We start from the raw sequence: 21,698 nt of genomic DNA, 5'->3' as shown, positions 1-21,698 counted from the left end.
TGCCTACTAAAACTTTGTAACTATTTTCCAAGAGATATTTTTCACCAAAAGCTTCTAAAATTTACCCAGTGAAAGTATTACTTATTACAATATCTCTTAATTATTATTTAAACTCACACTAAACTAAAGACTCAAACAAAAACCTTAATTAAAAGATACCTTTTTCTTTCTTTTACTATGCAAAATAGGAAGTAAAGTGAAGAGTCAAGAAAGAAGTAAGAAAGTAAGGAAGACGTTAAGAAGTAAAATTAGGGAAAAAAAATTGAAGTACATGAAAATAAAGCATAAAAAAATCGGTTCAGGAAAAGATTTTAAAATAAGGGTACAGAAAGAAATCATTTAAGTAAATCAATTTTATTTGTAAGCGCTTCGAAATAAGATAATACAAAATCTTTCGCAGAAGTTCCTTTATGAAGGTTTGCAGAACTCAAGCTTCACCTTCAGCTTCTGGGCACTGCGGAACACAAATTTCATTCTTGTCTCTGTAAAGACAAGGATGACAGCGACAAACATAAGGACGTTTCAGTTCCGATGGAATTGCAGAAGACACATTTTGAGAGCCACATGTGGGTTCTGGTGTTCGAGGATCCAGGACGCAACGTTCGTAACGCTTAATGTTGCAAACTGGACCTGTGGGAAAAAAAAAAAAAAAAAAAAAAAAAAAAAAAAAATAAGAATTACAAGTGAATATACATAGTTAGGGAGTCAATTTAAGTTAATCTTAACTTTTATATGAATTTTTACTCCAAAAGGGCTTTGTCTGTGAGGGACTATTGCTTTCGCTTTGGCATTTTGCGTTGAAATCTTTAAAAGGCTGTTTCACTTTTCAAACTGTTGCCACCAAATGTTACCGTCCTGTATTATATTTGAAGAAATTAAATAATGAAGAATCTGCATAAACGTATGTATGTTTCTCGCATTATGATAAAAGAACGGTACCTACCTATTAGAATATTTACCAGTAAAAATAATTAACAAGCATTTAATTACAAGAAAGAGAAAATTGTTGTAGTACGTTTTAGTACGGAATTGATATTTGAAGAATTAAAATATATTTTACTCTGTACTATGAAGCAGATACTTTTAACAACAAAGTAGCTACTGACAACCACATACGTGGAGTATTATGTCAGAAAATCACTATGACAAACAAATTTTCTTAAACAATTACAGGTCCTCCGCACTTTACGGAACAAATTTTCCATTTAAATTTTCTCATTACCATTTTGAGATAAAAGTTTTCCATTTAAATTTTCTCATTAGCATTTTGAGATAAAAATCTATCATTTTCAATATAATCATCTATCCTTTTTAGTCCAGAGGGGTAATTTTCCCAGAAGGACTATTAATTTTTGAAGATGTAATTCCCACCTTATAAACAAACACATCAGTATAGTTGACCTTCATATGAACAAAACCTCCAGTCTCACTTCTAAGCCAGTTGCCGCTAATTTAGCAAAGAACGAATTAGAAACAGGCATAAAATGTATCCCATTAAAAGAAATGCCTATAAAATCATCTGACGCTTCTTGTATGAACTTTACACTTTCGGTTTATTAAAACTAGCTTTAAGAAAAGGCATCGAAGAACGCTGAATATATGTTACTGTGAAAGACCGAAATTGCAGAATGTCGCTCGCATATCTCTGGACTGTCTCCGTGCGGTTGATGCTCTTCCTTAGTCAGCAAGGTCACCAGACCTTTCCCCAATCGAGCATGTCTGGGATATGGTAAACCGCCAGATTCGGGCATCACAAAATATCACAGATCTGGAGCGACAACTGATGAATGTCTGGCAGAATGTGTCGCAGGATGACATCAGGAACTTCTACCACTCATTGACTCGACGAATTCAAGCACGCATTGCCGCCAGGGACGGTTCGACCAACTACTGATTTGAACATTCAATCGGTGATTGTGAGCCGTGAACCTTGATTTTTTTAATCATTTTATTATCTATGTATGAACTATACACATATTCATTTTCATCAAAAACAACCACTTCCTTCATGTTGTTTCGATTTTTTTTTTTTTTTTTTTTTTTTTTTTGAAAAAGAGTGTGCTTTGGGAAACGACCCAAGAGGAATGAGATAAAACTGACATGGCTGTGTTAAGAAAAAGTTCACTTTCACAGAAAATTCGAGCTAGAACCGAGAACTAAGGCTATCAGCAAATTGCCGCAGAAATCCGCCTTCTGTGCATAAAAATTAACTATCAAAATTATTTCCATAAAGTGCGAATGACTTCCTATAGCAAACACTGGAAGTATTGAAATAGAAGAGAAACGATAACACTTGAACATAATGGGAAAAATACAGTGTCAGAAATAATTTATAATGTATAAATGTGAACAGTTAATCACATTCATCATAAAGAAATTTGATTGTGAACAGTGAATTATAAGTTTGGCTTAAATGAAGTAGAAGGATAAGTAATAGTTATTTAGGTGTTTTCCCTCTAGTTTTAGCCTCTTTTAACCAGAGTAATACAGGAATGGACGTCCATGGTTAATATACTATCACAAATAATCAGGCAACAACTAAATGTAAGTGAAAGAGAAGTAATGCATATTATAACTAACGAAATTACACTATTGACAATATATATGTATTATCAAGCAGTTTGATCTACAGAATAAGAGCACTTACTGTGTAAATTAAATTAGCATTAAGAAGTTCTATTTCTCTGCGTCGAATAAACGCGTGCATCCTTTTCTTCTCACTGTTTGTCCACCTAATGGCCAAGTAGTCGTGGAACTCTGGTAGTTTCGACCTGGGTTCAATTCCAAGCGAATGGGCTGGCTGTATGGTCGTTTTCATGGTTTTCGTCATGTGTAACGTGTGCACGAGCCACTTTCCGTTAGAAAGTTCTCCATAAAGGCATCTATTCCCTTAAGCAGATAGCCTCTGTGTGCTTTGCCATAGTTAAACAAACCAAACCAGACTTCTCACTGTTCCTTCCTATCACTATGCTTCATTCTTACTTCGCGGTGTACCTGCTATTTGTTTTGTTCGCATCGATCGGGCAATACAATGTGAAACCGAAAATAAATGGCTATACACCTGATTTATTTTCCAGACTGAGCAATTTACTTTTGACGGATGATTTAATATTGCTTATATATTTAGGGTTGCGTGCAATTAAATTACGTTCTGCCGTGGATAAAATTAACTAACTGACACATCTTGTCGGGAGGTTACCATAGTCTTTTAGTTATGTTCTTAATTTCGTCAGAATTCCTACAAATTACTAATTTTACGCAATAGGCAATGTGTTTATTTGCTTATTTGTTCATACCTAAAATATCTTTTTCACGTTTTAATAGACCGTATTTTTCATCTACTTTCAAAACAGCCCGAAACTGAAAAGAATGAATACAGAGTATTTCGTTCTTAGGGCTTACTTCGGCGTTCTACAAATTGTCGTTCACCGTATTCTATGATTTTTTAAAACTATTGTAGCAAAATCCCAATATTCGTATAACTGATAACTGAGTCGAATTAATACTGATTACTTTCCTAATCACAATCCAACAATTAGTCACTTCTAACTCTTTTTAGAATTCCCCCCCCCCCATTTTTTATGAATAATCAAAGCATATTTTATAGGATAAACAATGATCATAGCACTGTGGTGGCGCCATCTGTTGACAAAATTATCGTGTGGAATCGAGGTTTGATGATTTCATTTTTATAGCGCAAAACCGAGTTGTGTAGCGTAGGGAAACCTTTGTTTGCAAACCGAATCGTAAGTGCATTGATGATCCGAGAACAATTTCGATCTGAGAGTGAAGAAACTATTCAAAAAGAACACATCAGAGATTTTCTTTAAAATATAAAATAATCTTGCACTACCTCAAACTGAATATTTAATCATCCTGCCAGTACTGTATCTAAATTGCAGAAACAAAATGTTGCCGTTTTGAGTCCTGCTGTATCTATATTATTTTCTTCTTCAATAATTGCAGATAATATGTTGTTTTTATATGTTTTTAGTAAATTAATGTGCTTAATACGGAAAGTTTGAAATTCGTTTCTTCTAAATGTATCGAAAATTAATGTTATTATCAAAACTGCTTTACTCCAATGAGTTCGGATAATCAGGATTTTACTGTAGTGCGTTTTGAAAAAATACTTTCTATGGAAAAGCCCTTTGATTTTTTAAAATATTTTTTAAGTGGGTATAAATTAATGATTTCATGCTTACTGATGAATATAAATTAATGATTTCATGGTTACTGATGAATATAAATTAATGATTTCATGGTTACTGATGAATATAAATTAATGATTTCATGCTTACTGATGAATATAAATTAATGATTTCATGCGTACAAGCTATTGCAAAAGTACTGATTAAAAGTAACTTAAGATATATTTGTTATAAATTTGCACTTTTCAACACTCCAGAAAACTTTTAGCTACAACCAGTTTTGTTACTCTAGACAGACTGAGAAGTTATTAAAAAGAAATCGTCTGTTCTTCAAAAAGCAAAGAAATCCGGCAATATTCTAGACTTTTTTTTGTGAGATATAAAAAATTAAAATGTGATACTTTTTCTTTATTCTAATTAATCATATTTGATATTTAAAAAATACAGCTGCTTCCCTAAACGGGGGATATCTTTTAAAACAAATTTCCTAGAAACATTGATTGTTATCCGAAAAAGGACATTAGTCTCGAAACTGGCTTTTGCATTAAATCATTATAAACGGCGTCTCGCTTTTCAAATTGTTGCCTCCAATGTTACACTTTAAAGAAATTAAATAATGAAAAAAATTAAATAATGTGTGTTTCTTGCATAGTGAAAAAACAACGATACACAGAGCCATCATATTTTGAATAACGTAGTCCTCCATCCGAACATGGGCACCTGGAAGCCCGAATTTTGAATTTCGAATTTGTTTTATTATCTATTTCATTTATTGTAAAACATTAACAAATTTTTGATTAACAAACTCAACGATTTGAAAGCGAGCAACGGAAACTACACCGAAAGAAACATTTCTATCTCCAAGCTCGCGAGACTGTCAAAAGGAAATTCTACAGATACGCTGTTTTTAAATATTTTGTGAATTTGTTGAATCGAATTTTATATGGCTTAAGCGCCATGAACGTGATATTTAATAAATAAAAACGATAATAATAATAATAATAATAATAATTAAAAAAAAGGGGAGGCTCGTAAAGCCATCTTAGTAAGAAAACTGAACACTGATATGATGATATAAACAGAAAAATGCATGGCAACACTTAAAGTTACGTCAGGAATTCTAAACATATACTGGTACACTGCTTTTAAAATTTTCGTAATTTTGCTGCTGACTTGTAGTATATAGCGTAAGTTCAAAGAAAATCATGTTAAATAATAATAATAAAGTAAAGAGGGGTTAGTAGGAGTGAGTATAACAGCAAACTGGTAGACTGCGAGCTCAATAAATCTTTTTGGGCAATCGTTAAAATCTGAAATCTTTCAGATATTTTTTAGCCAAAAGGGCGTTAGCCCAGAAGGGCTGTTAATTTCGTTTTCGTATTTTACGTCGATTCACTTTCTGCGTTGTTACACTTTTCAAATGCTGCCACCAAATATTATCGCCCTGTATTAAATTTAAAGACATCAAATAAGGAAGAATCGGCATAAATGTATTTATGTTTCTCGCATTGCGATCAAACAACGGTACCTAGAAACATCAAAATTTGAATAACGTAATCTTCCATAGAATATGCGCATGTGGAAGCCCAAATTTGAACTTTAAATTTATTTTATTATCGATTTTATATTTTGTAACACTTCAAAGAATTTTTGATTAACAAATTAAACGATTTCAAAGGGAGCAATGGCAACACTCTACGGCTGGAAAAAGAAACGATTCACTTTCTGCATGGATTCACTTTTCAAACTGTTGCCACCAAATAATACAGCCCTGTATTATATTTAAAGAAATTAAATAATGAAGAATCTGCATAAATGTATCTATGTTTCTCGCCTTGTGATAATACAACGGTACTTAGAGCCATCCAATTTTGAATAACGTAATCCTCCAGCGAATATGGGAAGCCTAAATTTGGAATTTGTTTCGTTATCTATTTCCTATGTTGTCAGACATTAAAGAATTTTTGATCAAGAAACTCAACGATTACAAAGCGCAGAATGGCAACACTGTACGAAAAGAAAAAAACATTTTTATCCTCAGCGCGCGAGATGTGTACCGGAAATTCTAAAGGATATGCTCATTTTAAGATTATTTTGTGATATTGCTCTTGAATTAAATTTTATGGTTTAAGTGCGAAGAACATGATATTTAATAAATAAAGGTAACACACAGAACGATAAAAAATACCACTTTAGGCGTAATGTAAAATCTGAAAGCTTTCAGATTTTTTTTTTTTAATAATTAATTTTTTTATTTTCATTTTCAGAAGAAGGCAATGTCCATTATTCATTATCTGAATCAATAAATTTAAGGAAATAATTGGGAATGCTACATATTTAGACATCAGTAGCTGATAGAACTTTAAAAAGATATTTTACTTACTGCAGTTAGATTCATGGACAACGACTTCAGTGCAGCCTTTATGACAGTTTGTGTTCAGTATACCACCCGGTGTAGTATACTCAGGTTCTGCTACCGAATTCGAAATCAAGACGAAAAGCAGAGTGAAACTTACGCAATTCATATTAATGGAAGGTTTAGGTATTGATGTACATACCACCGCTGCTTTCGGATAAAAGCATTTGAAGTATTCGAACGTATATTAATAGTAACCTGGAATACGAACAGATAATGGGAAGTGTAGAAAAACGAACATGAATGCATTTTTATTTTTTCTTTAGTAACATATCCGGGTGTATATTTGATCGTGGTGAACTGACAGATAACATATTAAAAAAAACTTTTATTAAAACCCAATTATTCCTTTTCTAATTCCCCTCAAGTTGTGTTGGACAAGTTTCACATGAAAGCAAAAATACATTCTCCCCATAAACACAGTTCTAAACAAGCTGCTCTTGAGGAAATATGCAGCAGAACACACACTTTAAATAACACGACCATATCTTCCGCGTTTATTGAATGCTATTGAAATACGATGTCAACCCGATTTCTCTTCCGGTAGTAAAACTGGCGTTCATTGTATTTTTTTAAGCGCAAAGAATATAAAGGACACGTTCTGAGTTATTTTTGCATTTTTATTAAAATATTTCTAAGCTTTTGACGTGAACTTATGTACCAAATCTTTCCGGATTTCTCATTTGAATCGTATATGAGTCTTATATTCCAATTTGTTTTCTCTTAGTGAAAATCTTCCTAATCCGAATATACGTGCATAAATAATTTTTCTTAAAATGTAAGGTAGAAAACTGTATCTGTTTCATGTTACTAGCCTGTAATTTAAAAAATATATTAAGATAATTTATCACTTATTCCTTAACTTTTGTTTTAAGAATACATAGGAAATATATTTGTGTATTTTTTTCTCAAAATACAGCGTTTAAATCATATTATTAGCCCAAAACGTTTTGGCAATTTGCCCAGGAGGGATGTTAATTTCGTTTTGACATTTTACGTTGGTTCACTATAAACGGCATTTAACTTTTCAAATTGTTGCCACCAAATATGAGAGCCCTGCATTATATTGAAAGAAATTAAATAATGAAGAAGCTGCATGAATGTATGTATGTTCCTCGCACTGTGAAAAAACAACAGTACCTAGAAACATCAAATTTTGAGTAACGTAGTCCTCCACTTGAATGTGCGCATCTGGAAGCCGAAACTTAGATTTTGTTTTATTATCTATTTTATATTTTGTAAAACTTTAACTAATTTTTGATTAACAGACTCAACGATTTCAAAGCCAGCAATGGCAACACTGTACGTGAAAAAAACATTTTAATCTCCAGCACGCGAGCCTGTGTATCGGAAATTCTAAAGATACGCTCTTTTTAAATTGTTTTGAGATATTGCTGTTGAATAGAATTTCATGGTCTAAGTGCGAAGAACATAATATTTAATAAATAAAGGTAGAACAGAAAACGTTAAAAAACGTCCCTTTGGGCTTAATATAAAATCTGAAAACCTTCAGATTTTAATTATTTTTTAACAATTTAAATTATTATTTAAATTATTAAGATGACTTGAAAAAATGTACGCAACGAGATGTTTCGTTCTCGGCTGCATAATTAACCAAATGGTCGGATATTTTGCTGCAGAAGATTCGGACGCCAGCTTTTATCCATTTAATTTAAAGTTTCATGTGATAGATATATCGTGATAGATACGTCGAGCTAGACTGTTTATGGATGCATGATAGATTTGTGTAATGTCCCTGATGCTTAAAATTAGCTTCTGTATGGTGGTGATTCTCCGGCTACCAACAACTCTGCTGTTTCTATGGCCAGATGTTCAGCTTAGCAAACGATATTGCTGTTACAAAGGACTGCTTGGCTTACTTGATGATTATGAGATGAACCTTATAAAACCGCCGCCCAAACGGTATAGCGGTTAGCGTCGCTGACTGCCGTGCCGAAGGGCCAGGGTTCGAATCCCGGAGAAGGCATGGGTGTTTGTAAATGTATAGTGTCAGTGCGACATGGCGGCACTCTAAATATGCGGCGAGCTTTACACGTGATTTAGTGAAAGGAAAGAGGGTGTTCTCTCGCTCGTTTAAGTATTATTCATCAAAAGTGGCGGGCGGAACTGAGCTAAATCACACTGTCACCTGAATGGTGATCAAGGCTGTTGCCAACGGCACGCGTAATCTAACGCTCTTTGCCACGAGGAATTTCGTGGCTTGGGCATGGACCTTATAAGAAATAGACTAACCCAAACGGGTTTTCTCCCTCGTCTGAGGCGTTGCCGGCTGTCACCTTGATCACATCCGGAGGAGTAGGGACGATTTGCAGAAATTTAACATTGGTTGGCTATTGCAGTGTGTATAATTATCAAGAAAAAGCTGTATGTAGCGCTTCATTTTCACAAATTAGAATTTCTATATATTTTTATTTTTGAAATTGAGATTGATTTTTAAAACTTTAGCATATTTATCAAGCATAATTAACGTTCCAAATAATTATAAAGCTATTCCATGCTTTCAGGGCTGGATATTTTTTTAGCTTTTCCTATGCTGTAAGGAAATTTGTAACTACTTCTTTTAGAAAATAATATTTTAAATCTGAACTAATAGAAAATTTCAAACAAGCAATGCTTTTTATGGGTGTAAATAAGTAAAAAGTACTAAAACATTTAAAAACTAGTTTTTGAAAGTTTTGTTTAAAATTCTAAATTGTGCTGCTTTTTTAAAATTACAGATGAGTATTATAGCACAATTTCTATAAGGGAATTTTATTTCAATTATCTTTCATAATACATCATAGTGCTAAACACTTTTGACGCCTTAAAAATTTTTATACATTTAATTCTAATATTAAAATTGTATTTAACCGTAATAATTAATTTTGCTTGCATTTTATAGTGACTATTTTTTAAAATTTATTTTTAGTTCTGATTAAGGTTTTTTTTTTATTTACTGTTAATTTAATTCATTAAACCAAAGCGGCGATCGCCTGGCTGTTAGTTTCGAAGAGGAATTTTGCGCTGTTTTACTATGAGTGTCCGTGTCTCCTTGCAAATTGTTGTTACCAAATATTATCGCCCTGTATTATATGTAAAGAAATTAAATAATGAAGAATCTGCATGAATACATGTATGTTTCTCGCACTGTGACAAAAGCGACAGTATCTAGAGCAGTGCTCCGCAACCTTTTCTCACCTGCGACGCACAAAAAATCTTTCTGGAATTTCGTGGCACACCAAAGAGTTCCGAGTTATCAAGGAAGTGCCGAAAAAATTCAAATGCTGACACACTTACAATCACACACACAACCACACAACAGTGAAATATATAAAAACATTTAAAATAGACATTATTAAGGAAAAAAAAGTCATTGTGTATTAAATACATGATAAAAAATTGCAAAATGTCAAATACATGTATTTGATTGCGGCACACCTATATCCTACTCATGGCACACCAGTGAGCCGCGGCACACCGGTTGCGGAGCACTGATCTAGAGCCATCAAATTTTGAATAATGTAAACCTCCAACCGAATCTGGATGGCCGAATTTCGAATTTATTTTAATCTATTTCATATTTTGTAAAACTTTAACGAATTTTTGATTAACAAACTCAACGACTTCAGAGCGAGCACTGTACGGAAAATATTAGTTTTATCTCCAGTGCGGAAATTCTAAAGATATGCTGTTTTCAAATGTATTTGGTTTACGGGCGAAGAACATGATATTCAATAAATATAGGTAACACACAAAACTTTAAAAAATTTTAAATTACGCCCAAAAAATTTTATATTACGCCCAAAAAGGAACAAAGGTTCCTTTTTGGGCGTAATATAAAATTTGAGTGCTTCTGGATTTTATTTTATCTTTTTTTTCCCTTTCATTACGCTTAGAAACTTTTATGCTCCGAATTTTATGAATTATTAAAATAACTAATCCACTTTAATGTTAATAATTTAATGATCCTATAATCAAATAAATATGATCGTTTTGTAATGTTATTATTGTTTGAAAATCACTGCCTGAAAATTTTCATTAATTTTTTTAAAAAAAAATTATCAGATCTTGTTTAATTTTACTTATTTATTTCAAAGCATCACGTACTATCAATCTTATTTAATTTTACTTTATTTTTACGCAAAATTAAGTTTATAAATTTTGTGTTTAGAGTTTTTACCGTTTTACCAAAGTAAAGATGTTTGTACAAGAATTACGCGTGAAAAAAATGCGCGAAATGCAGTAAAAAGTGCTTTAATGAGATATATTAAATCCTATTTGGAAAAAACTGTAGCTTTCATAATCTCATCACTATACAACGTATCACATTTAATAATTAAAAAGAGTTATGGGATACAAACGCCATAGGTTTCAATGTTAAAGTAAACCAGATCGTCCCTACTCTTTCTTGTCGACATGTCGGTGACGCGCGCCCCGCCCACTGGGTTAGTCTATTTCTTATAAGGTCCATGGACTTGGGCTGATTACGTCAGACAAGTGAGCATAAGCAACCTTATAAAACCGCAAAATACTTGCGAAGTCGTAGAAATTAGAATTGAGTATTGTTGATCTACCGTTTAACGTTGATGATGATCAAGAAGCTCACATGCTAGATCGTTTAGCTCAGACGAACTTATTAATTTCGTTTTGACATTTTCCGTTGATTCACTTTATGCGTTGATTCACGTTTCAAATTGTTGCCACCAAATATTACAGTCCTGTATTATATTAAAAAAAATTAAGTAATGAAGAATCTGCATAAATGTATATACGTTTCCATCATTGTGAAAAAAAAAAAAAAAAAACAACGGTACCTAGAGCCATCCAATTTTGAATAACGTAATCCTACTGCGAATATGGGCAGCTGGAACCACAAATTTGGAATTTGTTTATTACCGATTTCATATTTTGTAACACTTTTACGAATTTCGATTAAAAACTTAACGATTTCAAAGCGAGCAATGGCAACATTGAGCATTGCTCGCTTAGAAAAAAAAAATTTTTTTATCTCCAGCGCGTGAGATTTTGTATCGGAAATTCTAAAGATAGGCTCATTTTAAAATTATTTTGAGATATTGCTGTTGAATGGAGTTTTATGGTTTAAGTGCGAAGAACATGATATGTAATAAATAAAGATAATACAGAAGACGTTAAAAAAATGCCCTTTTGGGCGTAATTTTCACTTTCAGTCCAAAGGGGCTTTGTCCCTGAGGGACTATTGTTTTCTTTTTGCGATTTCGCCTGTGAGTTACCTTTATTTATTGAATATCACGTTCCTCGCAATTAAACCATAAGATTCAATTCAAAGGCAATATCTCAAAATAATTCTAAAGTGGAGAATATCTTTAGAATTTCCGATCCCATACACAGTCTCGCCTGCTAGAGATGAAAAATTCCCCCCCCTTTTAGTGTTGCCATTGGTAGCTTTGAAAACGTTGAGCTTCTTAATCAAATTTAGCTAAAATGTTACAAAATAAGAAATCGATATCGATATATATATATATATAATCTGAAAGTTTTCAGATTTTACATTAAGGCCATAGGAGCGCTTTCTTAACGTTTTGTGGATTACCTTTATTTATTAAATATCATGTTTTTCGTAATTAAAACATAAAATTCACTTCAACAACCATATCACAAAATTATTTTTAAATGAGTTTATCTTTAGAATTTTCGATACACAATCTCGCACGCTGAAGATAAAAAATGTTTCTTTTTCCATACAGTAGTCCCATTTCTCGTTTTGAAATCGTTGAGTTTGCTAATAAAAAATTCGTTTAAGTTTCACAAAATATGAAATCTGTAATAAAACAAATTCCAAATTTGGGCTTCCAGGTGCTCATATTCAGAGGAGGATTACGTTATTCAAAACCTGATGGCTATAGGTACCGTTATTTTATCCCAATGCGAGAAACATATATACATTTATGCAGATTATTCATTATTTAATTTCTATAAATATAAACAAAGAGCGACAACATTTGGTGGCAACAGTCTGAAAAGTGAACCAAAGCAGAAATTGAATCGACGCAAAATGCCACAACGAAATTAATAGCCCTTCTGAGCTAACGCTCTTTTGGGCTAAAAAAATCTGAAAGCTTTCAGATTTTATATTACGCTCAAAGAGGCTTTTTCTAAACGTTTTTTGTGTTACTTTTATTTACTAAGTATCATGTACTTTGCAATTACACCATAAAGTTCAATTGAACAATAATATGGCAAAATAATTTTAAAAAGAGCATATCTTCAGTATTTTCGAAACACAGTCTCGAGCGCCGGAGATAAAACTTTTTTTTTTTTTTTCTTTTTCCGTACATTGTTGCTATCGCTCTCTTTGAAATTGTTGAATTTCTTAATCAGAAATTTGTTAAGTGTTAAAAGGTATAAAATCGATAATAAAACAAATTCCAAATTTTGGCTTCCAGATGCTCAAATTCGGAGGAGGTTTACATTATTTAATACTTGATGGCTCTAGGTACCGTTGTTTTATCACAATGCGAGAAACATACATATATTTAAGCAGATTGGTCATTATTTAATTTCTTTAAATATAACACAGGGGGATAATATTTGGTGACAACATTTTGAAAAGGGAATCAAAGCAGAAAATGAATCCACGCAAAATGCCAAAACGAAATTAATAGCTCTTCTGAGCTAACGCTTTTTTGGGCTAAAAACAAATTCCAAATTGCTCGCTTTGAAATCATTGAGTTTCTTAATCAAAAATTCGTTAAAGTGTTACAAAATATGAAATCTTAATAAAACATTCCAAATTTGGGCTTTCAGATGTTCATATTCAATGGAGGATTACTTTATTAAAAGGTTCTAGGTTCCGTTATTTTATCACAATGCAAGAAACATATATACATTTATGAAGATTCTTCATTACTTAATTTCTTTAAATATAACACAAGGCGAGAATATTTGGTGGCAACAATTTGAAAAGTGAAACGGACATTTAAAGTTTCTGGCGCAAAATGCCAAAACGAAATTGATAGCCTTTCTGGCTAACGCTCTCTGGTCTAAAAATAATGAGGAAAATTATTTTTATTGCATTTTTTTAATTACTGCACAATTTAAATTACACCTATTTTCTATCATTAAACATTAAAATATTAAAAAAACTGCCTATAATTTTTTCCATTAATTTTATTGAAGCTGTAATTATTTTATAAAGCTCATGAATTCATCTAAAATTGAACATAAAATCTACTTGTAAGTTATTTTTTCATCTTTCAGTGAAATTGTAACTACTCGTACGTTGGAGAGTTTATGAATTTATCTTCAACTAGGCGTAGACTTTTAGAAGTCCATCTGTTCATTTATCTTCTGTTGGCAGAGTAATCTTAATAGAAGCAGAATATTAATGATGGTGGTTGAAGAATCCAGATGTTACCTGAGGCTCCGTGACAGAATAGTGATTACCGTAATGTATGTGATGGAATTTTCTGCATCTGTTACATTCAATTTTCGTATGATTCATTTTTATTTTTATTTTTAAATTACTTGCTTTAAAACTTCGTGCATTTAGTAGAAATTTATAAATTTTTCGAGGGGCTGGATAGAGGTAAGCTTTTCGTAAAATCTAGATATACTGCTTTCCCCCTCTTACAAAGTACGCTAAATGTAAATTTTTTTGTCATGTATTATTCAGATATTTATTATTATGCAGTTTGTAAAGATTAGGATTTCTTAAAGTCAGATTCAGGATTTCATCAGCTGAAAATACGCAGCTTTCATAGTGTTATCGAAGATCATACCTAGCTTCTTATAATTTTTACTTTCAGTTGGAAACCGATTTCTCCCTGAATTGAAATGTGACCATACGTAATCTTTATAACTCTAATTCTGCAAAGCCCACCAGCGGCCGAGAGGTAAAGTCGCTGAACACTGGTAGTTCGGTCCGAGGTTTGAATCCCGCGAACGGGCTGGCTACATGGGCGTTTTCGTGGTTTTCCCCATGTGTAACGTGTATACGAGCCAGTTTCCCTTAGAAAGTCCTCCACGAAGGTATCCCTCCTCTTAGGCAGATAGCCCTCGAGGCTTTGCCGTAATCACACACACACGCACTAATTCTGCAAAACTTTCGAGACCCAAATAAATAGTTTATATTAAGCATTTTTCAGTTGAGAGATAATAATAGACAAGATATGATAGTAGACAATTTTCAAATAATAGACAAGTATTTCAAGAAATGTGCATCTCTTTAAGAAAAATTATTATATTTTACAAATGTATATTTGTTAAAAAGCAAATAATTCCAAGAAATTAACTCAAAAAGCTTGTAACAAAACATAGTACCTACGAAGAAAATTTTTTAAATTATACTTTAGTAAAAATAGAAAAAATAGCTTTTTAGCTATTGCAGCATTCTTGGTATACGAGACCAAAAATAAAATCCTGAGATGCTTGTTAACAATGAGGAATTTCAAAAATTTGTCAAACAGAAATTTAAAGGAATTGAACGTAATTTGATCTTATGTATGTTATTTCTGTACTATCACATCTGCTGTTTCTTTAAATTCTATTAATGCAGTGTTTTTTTACCGACATACTATGTGTTTAATTTTAATTATACATGAACAATATTATTGAGAGCGAAAAAAAAAAATTTTTTTTGTTTTTGTTTTACCCCATTGAAGAAAACCGTATAACTACACACACACACACACACACACACACACATATATATATATATATATGTATACACACACACATATATATATGTATACACACACACATATATATATGTATACACACACATATATATATATATGTATACACACACATATATATATATATATATGTATACACACACATATATATGTGTGTATGTTTGTGTGTGTGTGTAAGATAAAAAATATACGAGTCAAAATTATAATTTAAACTTCCTATCCCAACAGTATCAGAAATGTAAGGCACAATTAGAGTGCCAAGTGAATTGTGGCTGCAATTATCAGTCGAAATAAAGATAAATATTTAATATGGCTCGACTGCCAAGTTGCATTGCATTACAGATTCAACATTCTACGCCATCAATATTGCTTAGTTTTTCTTATTTCTTATATACGATATATTATATTAAAGAAAGAAAATGACTGAGGCTGTGCCCTAGGCAGCATTGCATAAAGAAAATTTTTCTGTGATAACAATAATAATAAATCAACAGAGATCACCAAAAACCCTGTTCCGGCAGAATTAAGCCAAGCCTACATATCTCACTGAATCGTCTTATAATGAAAAGGTCCACAACCTTTACCTTCTGCATGAGAGTCGAACTTCTAGTATTCAGCAGTCTTAGTCTCTAGGCCACTAGTTAGGCATATTTACAAGTTTTAAAAGTAATTTATGATGTGAATTGAGGAAATATGCCTTAGATAATGCTTTATTTCTTTTCCAGTGTTACTACATCATGTTGAAAGCATACGTTTTCTTATTCATAGTGCTGTTTCATACAGCATTCGCAACATCTTTGGAAACAGAGGAGGGATTAGGTAATTATACATATGCATTTGTGTAACTTAATGTATTTTTAAATGTACAAATCCCCCTCCCCAAAAAAAATAGCATACACCTCTCGCTCTCTTTTTTAAGGTCTAAAAGAATTAAGTCCTTAATTGAAAGGAATATATCTAAGAACATTAAAATATAACAAACAGAATGTATTAAGCTGAAAAACGAACATTAAGTCTCTATTATTATTCAGTTACCTAATTTTTATTTTGAAGTTACAGAATTCGATGTCACATAGGTGAATCACTATACTAGTCACATAGGCGACCACACATAGGTTTGCGTCGAATCACTATAAACGGATGTGTGACTTTTCAAACCGTTGCCACCAAATATTATCACTGCGTATTATATTTAAAGAAATGAAATAATGAAAAATTTGCATGAATGTATGTGTGTTTCTCGCATTGTAAAAAAACAACGGTACCTAGAACCATCTAGTTATTATATTTAAGAAAATCAAATAATGAAAAATTTGCATGAATGTATGTGTGTTTCTCGCATTGTAAAGAAACAACGGTACGTAGAGGCATCAAATTTCAAATAATGTATTCTTACACCCGAACATGAGCAATTTGATTTTGTTTTAGTCTATATTTCATGTTTTGTAAAACTTTAACGATTTTTCGATTAACAAATTCAACGATTTAGGTTAAAATAACACGCCGAACGAATATTAATATAGAAGTCAAACAACAAAAATCAGCTTTATATTTGCAAATTTTCACAAGATTAGTTTCGATATTTTTACCGAACCTATCGGAAATTCGAAAGATGTGTCTTTAAATCTTTTTACATTTTGCTGTTGAATCGAATTTTATGTGACGTAAGCGCCAAGAACGCGATATTTAATCCTTTGCGGCACATCAGTGTGTCCGGTCTGGACACACTAAAAAATTTCCTTCTGTACGCACATAAAAAATGAATGAAAAAGGATTTATAGGTTACTATAGGTTACGCTGAACCTTCTTTATTTATAGTAGATGGCAACTCAACACAAACCAGTCCATATATTTTAGCCATGTTTAGTTTTTTAAGACCCTCATTTTTCAAAGAAATCTTGAAGAGTTTTTTAAGGATATAAAAGGAATTGTTTGAAAAGAAATTTCTATGTTATTTTTTTGGCTGTATGCTAATATCCTTATTCTATATTAGTTTTAAATTTTTACTTTGAAATCTTGCCTAAAATCAAACGGCGAACCCTAGGTGTGCTCAGACCGGGCTCACCGATCATCTAGGACAACTGAGAGTCTGTATTCTTTGTTTCTCCGCATCTCATCGGTCAGTTCATTGACAACAATGCTCGCTTTAGCACTCTTTTCGAAGCTCTATTCAATCAATGTACCCGCTTTGGGCACACCCACATAATTAAAAGATAAGTGCTATCTTCACAAAATTTTACTTATGTGCTCCTCTAGGCCTAATTAGATTGCTTACCTTTTATTTTTCTATCAAAGCTCCAACTTTAAAAGGTATCGTGCCGGAATGGGTTAATAAATAAAGGAAACTTTGTAAAACCAACTTAATAAGAAAACTGAACATTGATATGATAAGCTGAAGAAATATTGAAAAAAACAGAAAATGTATGCAAACACTTAACGCTGCGTCGAGAATTTAACCGCATATTGTTTCGCTGCTTTTAAACGTTTTATAATTTTGCCTCTTTTTTGTATATGTTGTAAGTGCAAAGAAAATGATGCTTAATAATAAAACTAAAAAGGGGAAAAAATGGATTAGCAGGACGGAGTTTAAAAGCAGACTATTAACAAATCCGTTTGGGTGACCATTAAAATCTGAAACCTTATATATTTTTTCACTTTCTTTTTCTGTCAATTTAATAATTAGATTTGCAAGTGTTAGCTATTTTATAGATTCGAGAATTATTTCTCTTTCGTTGTAATTAGATAAGGTACACTGAGCAAAAAAAAGGGGGGGGCAATTCTACATATATATAACATTGTTTTAATATAGCTATTTTGACAGAAAATCGGACTTTCTCTGAAATAACATGCCAATTTTCTTTCATATTTCAATTCTACAGCTCAAATTGTGCCAAACTTCTAAGTTTTGTAAAAATCACAGGAGTAGTTTTTAAAAAACGGGCTCTGAAAATTTTAGCTCCTCAATGTTGATTGAATTTGATATATATATATATATATATTTAATGTCTCTTTTTTATTAAACTTACTTAATTTCTTCTTCCATAATTCGAAATTTAGGCTTAATCCAAATAAAATTCGCATACGTTTCACAAATTACTTTTTAAATTTGTATTTTTAAATATTTTTTATAAATTTTTCGAAAAATGTTTTGTATTTTTGTACCTATAAAACTTTTAACATCATCTTAAAGTAGGTGTATTTTTAGCAACACCTGAAAAAAATTTGAAGTTTTTATTCAAAATTGTTACGTTTTTATGGGTTCGTGGATTTGGATTGAATAACGACAACACTTGCTGAAGAATGAAAACACAATTTATTATGCAGTATTTTCAGGATAGTTCCAAAAAACACGTTTACAGTTATCGAACACTACGGCAAGCACGCTGAAACAATCAGCAACACATGCTTTAGGCTATCAGACTGTAACGGTGAAGACATCTTCACGGCAAAGCACCAGAGTACAGCTCCCGACTCGGCTCGATCGTTCTCAGCACTCAATGTACTCTCGAGACTCTCCACGCTACAACTCGTTAAGCACTCGACGATAAGCACTAGAGTGCAGCTCCCGCCTCGGTTCGGTCGTTCTCGAAGCTCAATACACTCTAAGAAAAAACTCGACGATGCACTAACTCGAGATAAACTAAGAGACTCTCGATGTACTCGATGACCAGCTCAAAACTAGACTAACAATCAAATCGTTAGACACTGACTCACTGCTACTTCGCGTGCAGACAGGATTTATATAGCTTTGGGGCTCCCTTCGAAAACATTCTGGTCCAAACCGGTAAGAATTCGTTCTAAAAGGTTCTCCATCCGTCTATAGCATACTGCGAATTCTGTCGCCAAATCTGGCAACTCTGCTTTCCCTTGCCTAAACCCGCCTTGCGGAGAAGCTATCTTACCGCAGCTGCGCGTTTCGTAACAATATTTTATTCCGTACAGTGTGTTGCCACTGCTCGCTTTGAAATCGTTGAATTTCTTTATGAACAATTTGTTAAAGATTAAAAAATACGAAACAGGTAATAAAACAAATTCCAAATTCAAAACTTGGGCTTCCAGTTGCCCATATTTAGGTGGAGGATTACGTTATTCAAAACTAGATGGTTCTAGGTACCGTTGTTTTTTTACAATGCGAGAAATACGCAGTAATAATATTTGGTGGCAACAGTTTGAAAAGTGATACGTTGTTTATAGTCGTTCAGCTCAAAATGCTGTTTCGAGACTAATATCCCATTCGGGACTAATGTTCACTTTTAAACTAATAAATAAAGATTTTATCAAATATTTGCTTCAGCATTAATATAAATTATTTCCTTTTCTGATTACTTTTAGTTGAAGAAAATGGAGTAGAAACTGCACGTGATGAGTAAGTAATTTTTACGTATTTATATAAAACTGTTTCAATATTTTAAATTAACAGCAAACCAAAGGAAACGATGCCGTTAGATTGTTTCATTAATTAAAAATTTTTTTTAACTCAATAAGTACTGTAACCAAATATTTAAATCTCCCATATAGAACGGCAGAAGCTCTGTGAGTTCTTGTTGAGGAGATGCTATGCAAGACATTTTTCAGAAAAGAATTACCAGAAGAATATAGCTTGAATATCCCATAGCTATAAACTGAAATACAGTAGATGCCGCTTAATGCCATGGCGCCTAAGTTATCATTCAGATACTGTTATCGACCTACAGAAGTACGCCATTTGTATATGAGAACATGCATATGAGAACATTTGTATATGATCGGTTAGTACTATCAAAATATTATAGAACGATTTTTTAAACTGAAGTAATATCGCCAAATAAAAGATAATATCCCCATGTAAAGTCAAAATAGAATATAGAAACTACCAAATGACAGAAATATATCGCCAAGTAAGAGACTGAGTCATCAAGCATCTTGATTTAAGGCAACATTTAAGTCTTGGAACTACGTCTTAGAAAAAGAAATAAACAGTTATTTTAATCTTGCTGTAGTAACATTTAATAAATCTATCTGTATCTATATATATATACAGAAGAAAATCTTTGTTTATTCTCTAAATAACTCAGTCACTACTATAGTTATCGTCACCAAACTTTCTTCTGAGTCCTGGAAAAGATCGACGTCCACTTTTTTCCCAAAAATGTACCTACAATCAGAGATATTTCAGAGTTAAAGACCTCAGACAGATCCCCGAGGTGGTCTCTCTCGGTATTCCATCCGGGGAGGAAGCTTAGTAGTTCAAAAGGGGGGGGCAGTATAAGGTGAAGCAAGGGCGCTAGGCATATGCCTACCGCCCTTGCTTCACCTTATATTTATAAAAGCTAGAAAAAATATTCTTAGATCGGTTTGAGTTCTTTTTATCATCGCAACAGTGCTGCTATTTCTCAAAGCTGTTGTATCAATTTATTTAGGTAGCTTTCATAAATTTAAAGTTAAAAAAAAAACTTCCTTTTACTGAAACATTTAGTGTTATCAGATGGAAAAAAAAGTTAGGAAGTGGTTCGATCTCTCTGATTTTGAAAACTTAATAGTTTATTAAGAATTTAAAATTTTAAAATAAATTGTTTTGTGAGGTATTATTTACGACAGGTCGTAACCCGTTCAGCCAAATCAATATTTAGCCATAAGATCGTATTAGAACCATACCACACAACAACGTACGAAGACCAGCAAGGCTCTGTACATATCGGAGAAATTTGAAATGGATACAAACTATCCCAAGTTTAAAATTAACTTAATAACTTTAAACATTTAGGAATACGATGCAGAAAACGAATAACAGAAAAGGTAAAAGAAAACCAGCCATCTTTCTTTTTCTTTTTTTTTTTTTTTACTTTGCAATTTAATGCAATTTCATTTCTACAGAGCATTTTCCTGTTCTTTAAAATACGCATCTTCCTTGATTTTTCAGGAACTGTGCAAAAGAACATGAACGGTGTGAAGGCGGTGTTCGTTGTTGCCAAGGCTTGGTTTGCCACTATGAAATCCTAATGATTGGTTTGACTCGTTCAACGTGCTATAAACGTCGTACTTCTGTCAAAAATTAGATAAATTTAGTTTTCGATTGGAACAGGATTTGTTGTAATAGAATGCCAACAATAAAATATGAATAAAATGTGTAATAAACTTTATTTAATAATACTTATACGAAACCTAAAAACTTAGAATTCCCTGAATTGTATTCCTTGTATTGTTCTAAGTCAGATAACGTTATCTTAAGTAAATGGCATGTCGTAATCTTTGCTTGGACTTACTTTTAATGAAAAACGAATAAACGTTGTGCATTTCAATAGATGAATTTTGCCAAGTTACATTATGCGAAGGTACTGAAGTGCATATGCGAGTCATTGAACTATAAAATTATTTTTGACGTAGTTTTGCTTTAACAGTAATATTGCTTTAAAGGTATAAGCATGAGGCCATGAAAGCTACATTACTCTCTGGTTACATGATAACTGTAATTACCCC

The 21,698-nt window shown here is 32.4% G+C and overlaps 1 protein-coding gene and 1 long non-coding RNA gene across 3 annotated transcripts; one reads left to right on the top strand and one right to left on the bottom strand.

Annotated features, from left to right (window-relative positions):
- Positions 1 to 338: 338 nt before the first annotated feature.
- LOC118200061 (uncharacterized) lies at positions 339 to 6,731 on the bottom strand. Its single transcript, XM_035371984.2, has 2 exons — positions 6,535 to 6,731; positions 339 to 630 (listed from the first exon to the last, which is right to left on the bottom strand). Exons 1-2 carry the CDS (start codon positions 6,674 to 6,676, stop codon positions 428 to 430), a joined length of 345 nt encoding a protein of 114 aa, XP_035227875.1. The 5' UTR covers positions 6,677 to 6,731; the 3' UTR covers positions 339 to 427.
- A 7,174-nt stretch (positions 6,732 to 13,905) lies between these two features.
- LOC146997468 (uncharacterized) lies at positions 13,906 to 21,356 on the top strand. 2 transcript variants are annotated; one of them, XR_015040479.1, is made up of 4 exons: positions 13,906 to 13,998; positions 15,968 to 16,061; positions 19,575 to 19,608; positions 21,142 to 21,356. It is a non-coding gene; the product is annotated as an uncharacterized LOC146997468 (long non-coding RNA). The 2 variants fall into 2 exon arrangements; XR_015040478.1 differs by lacking the exon at positions 13,906 to 13,998 and adding an exon at positions 14,092 to 14,134.
- Positions 21,357 to 21,698: the final 342 nt, after the last annotated feature.

This window comes from Stegodyphus dumicola, chromosome 4 (genome assembly GCF_044657685.1).
Source record: "Stegodyphus dumicola isolate Sdum_Otavi_A_Nest chromosome 4, ASM4465768v1".
NCBI classification, from domain to species: Eukaryota; Metazoa; Arthropoda; class Arachnida; order Araneae; family Eresidae; genus Stegodyphus; species Stegodyphus dumicola.
This window is presented reverse-complemented; position numbering and strand designations above follow the sequence as displayed.

Coding starts and splice junctions, on each gene's coding strand:
- LOC118200061 (XM_035371984.2), bottom strand. CDS start 6,676: ATGAATTGCGTAAGTTTCACTCTGCTTTTCGTCTTGATTTCGAATTCG. Junction 631..6,534: donor TGTCCATGAATCTAACTGCA/GTAAGTAAAATA, acceptor TTTTTCCCACAG/GTCCAGTTTGCAACATTAAG.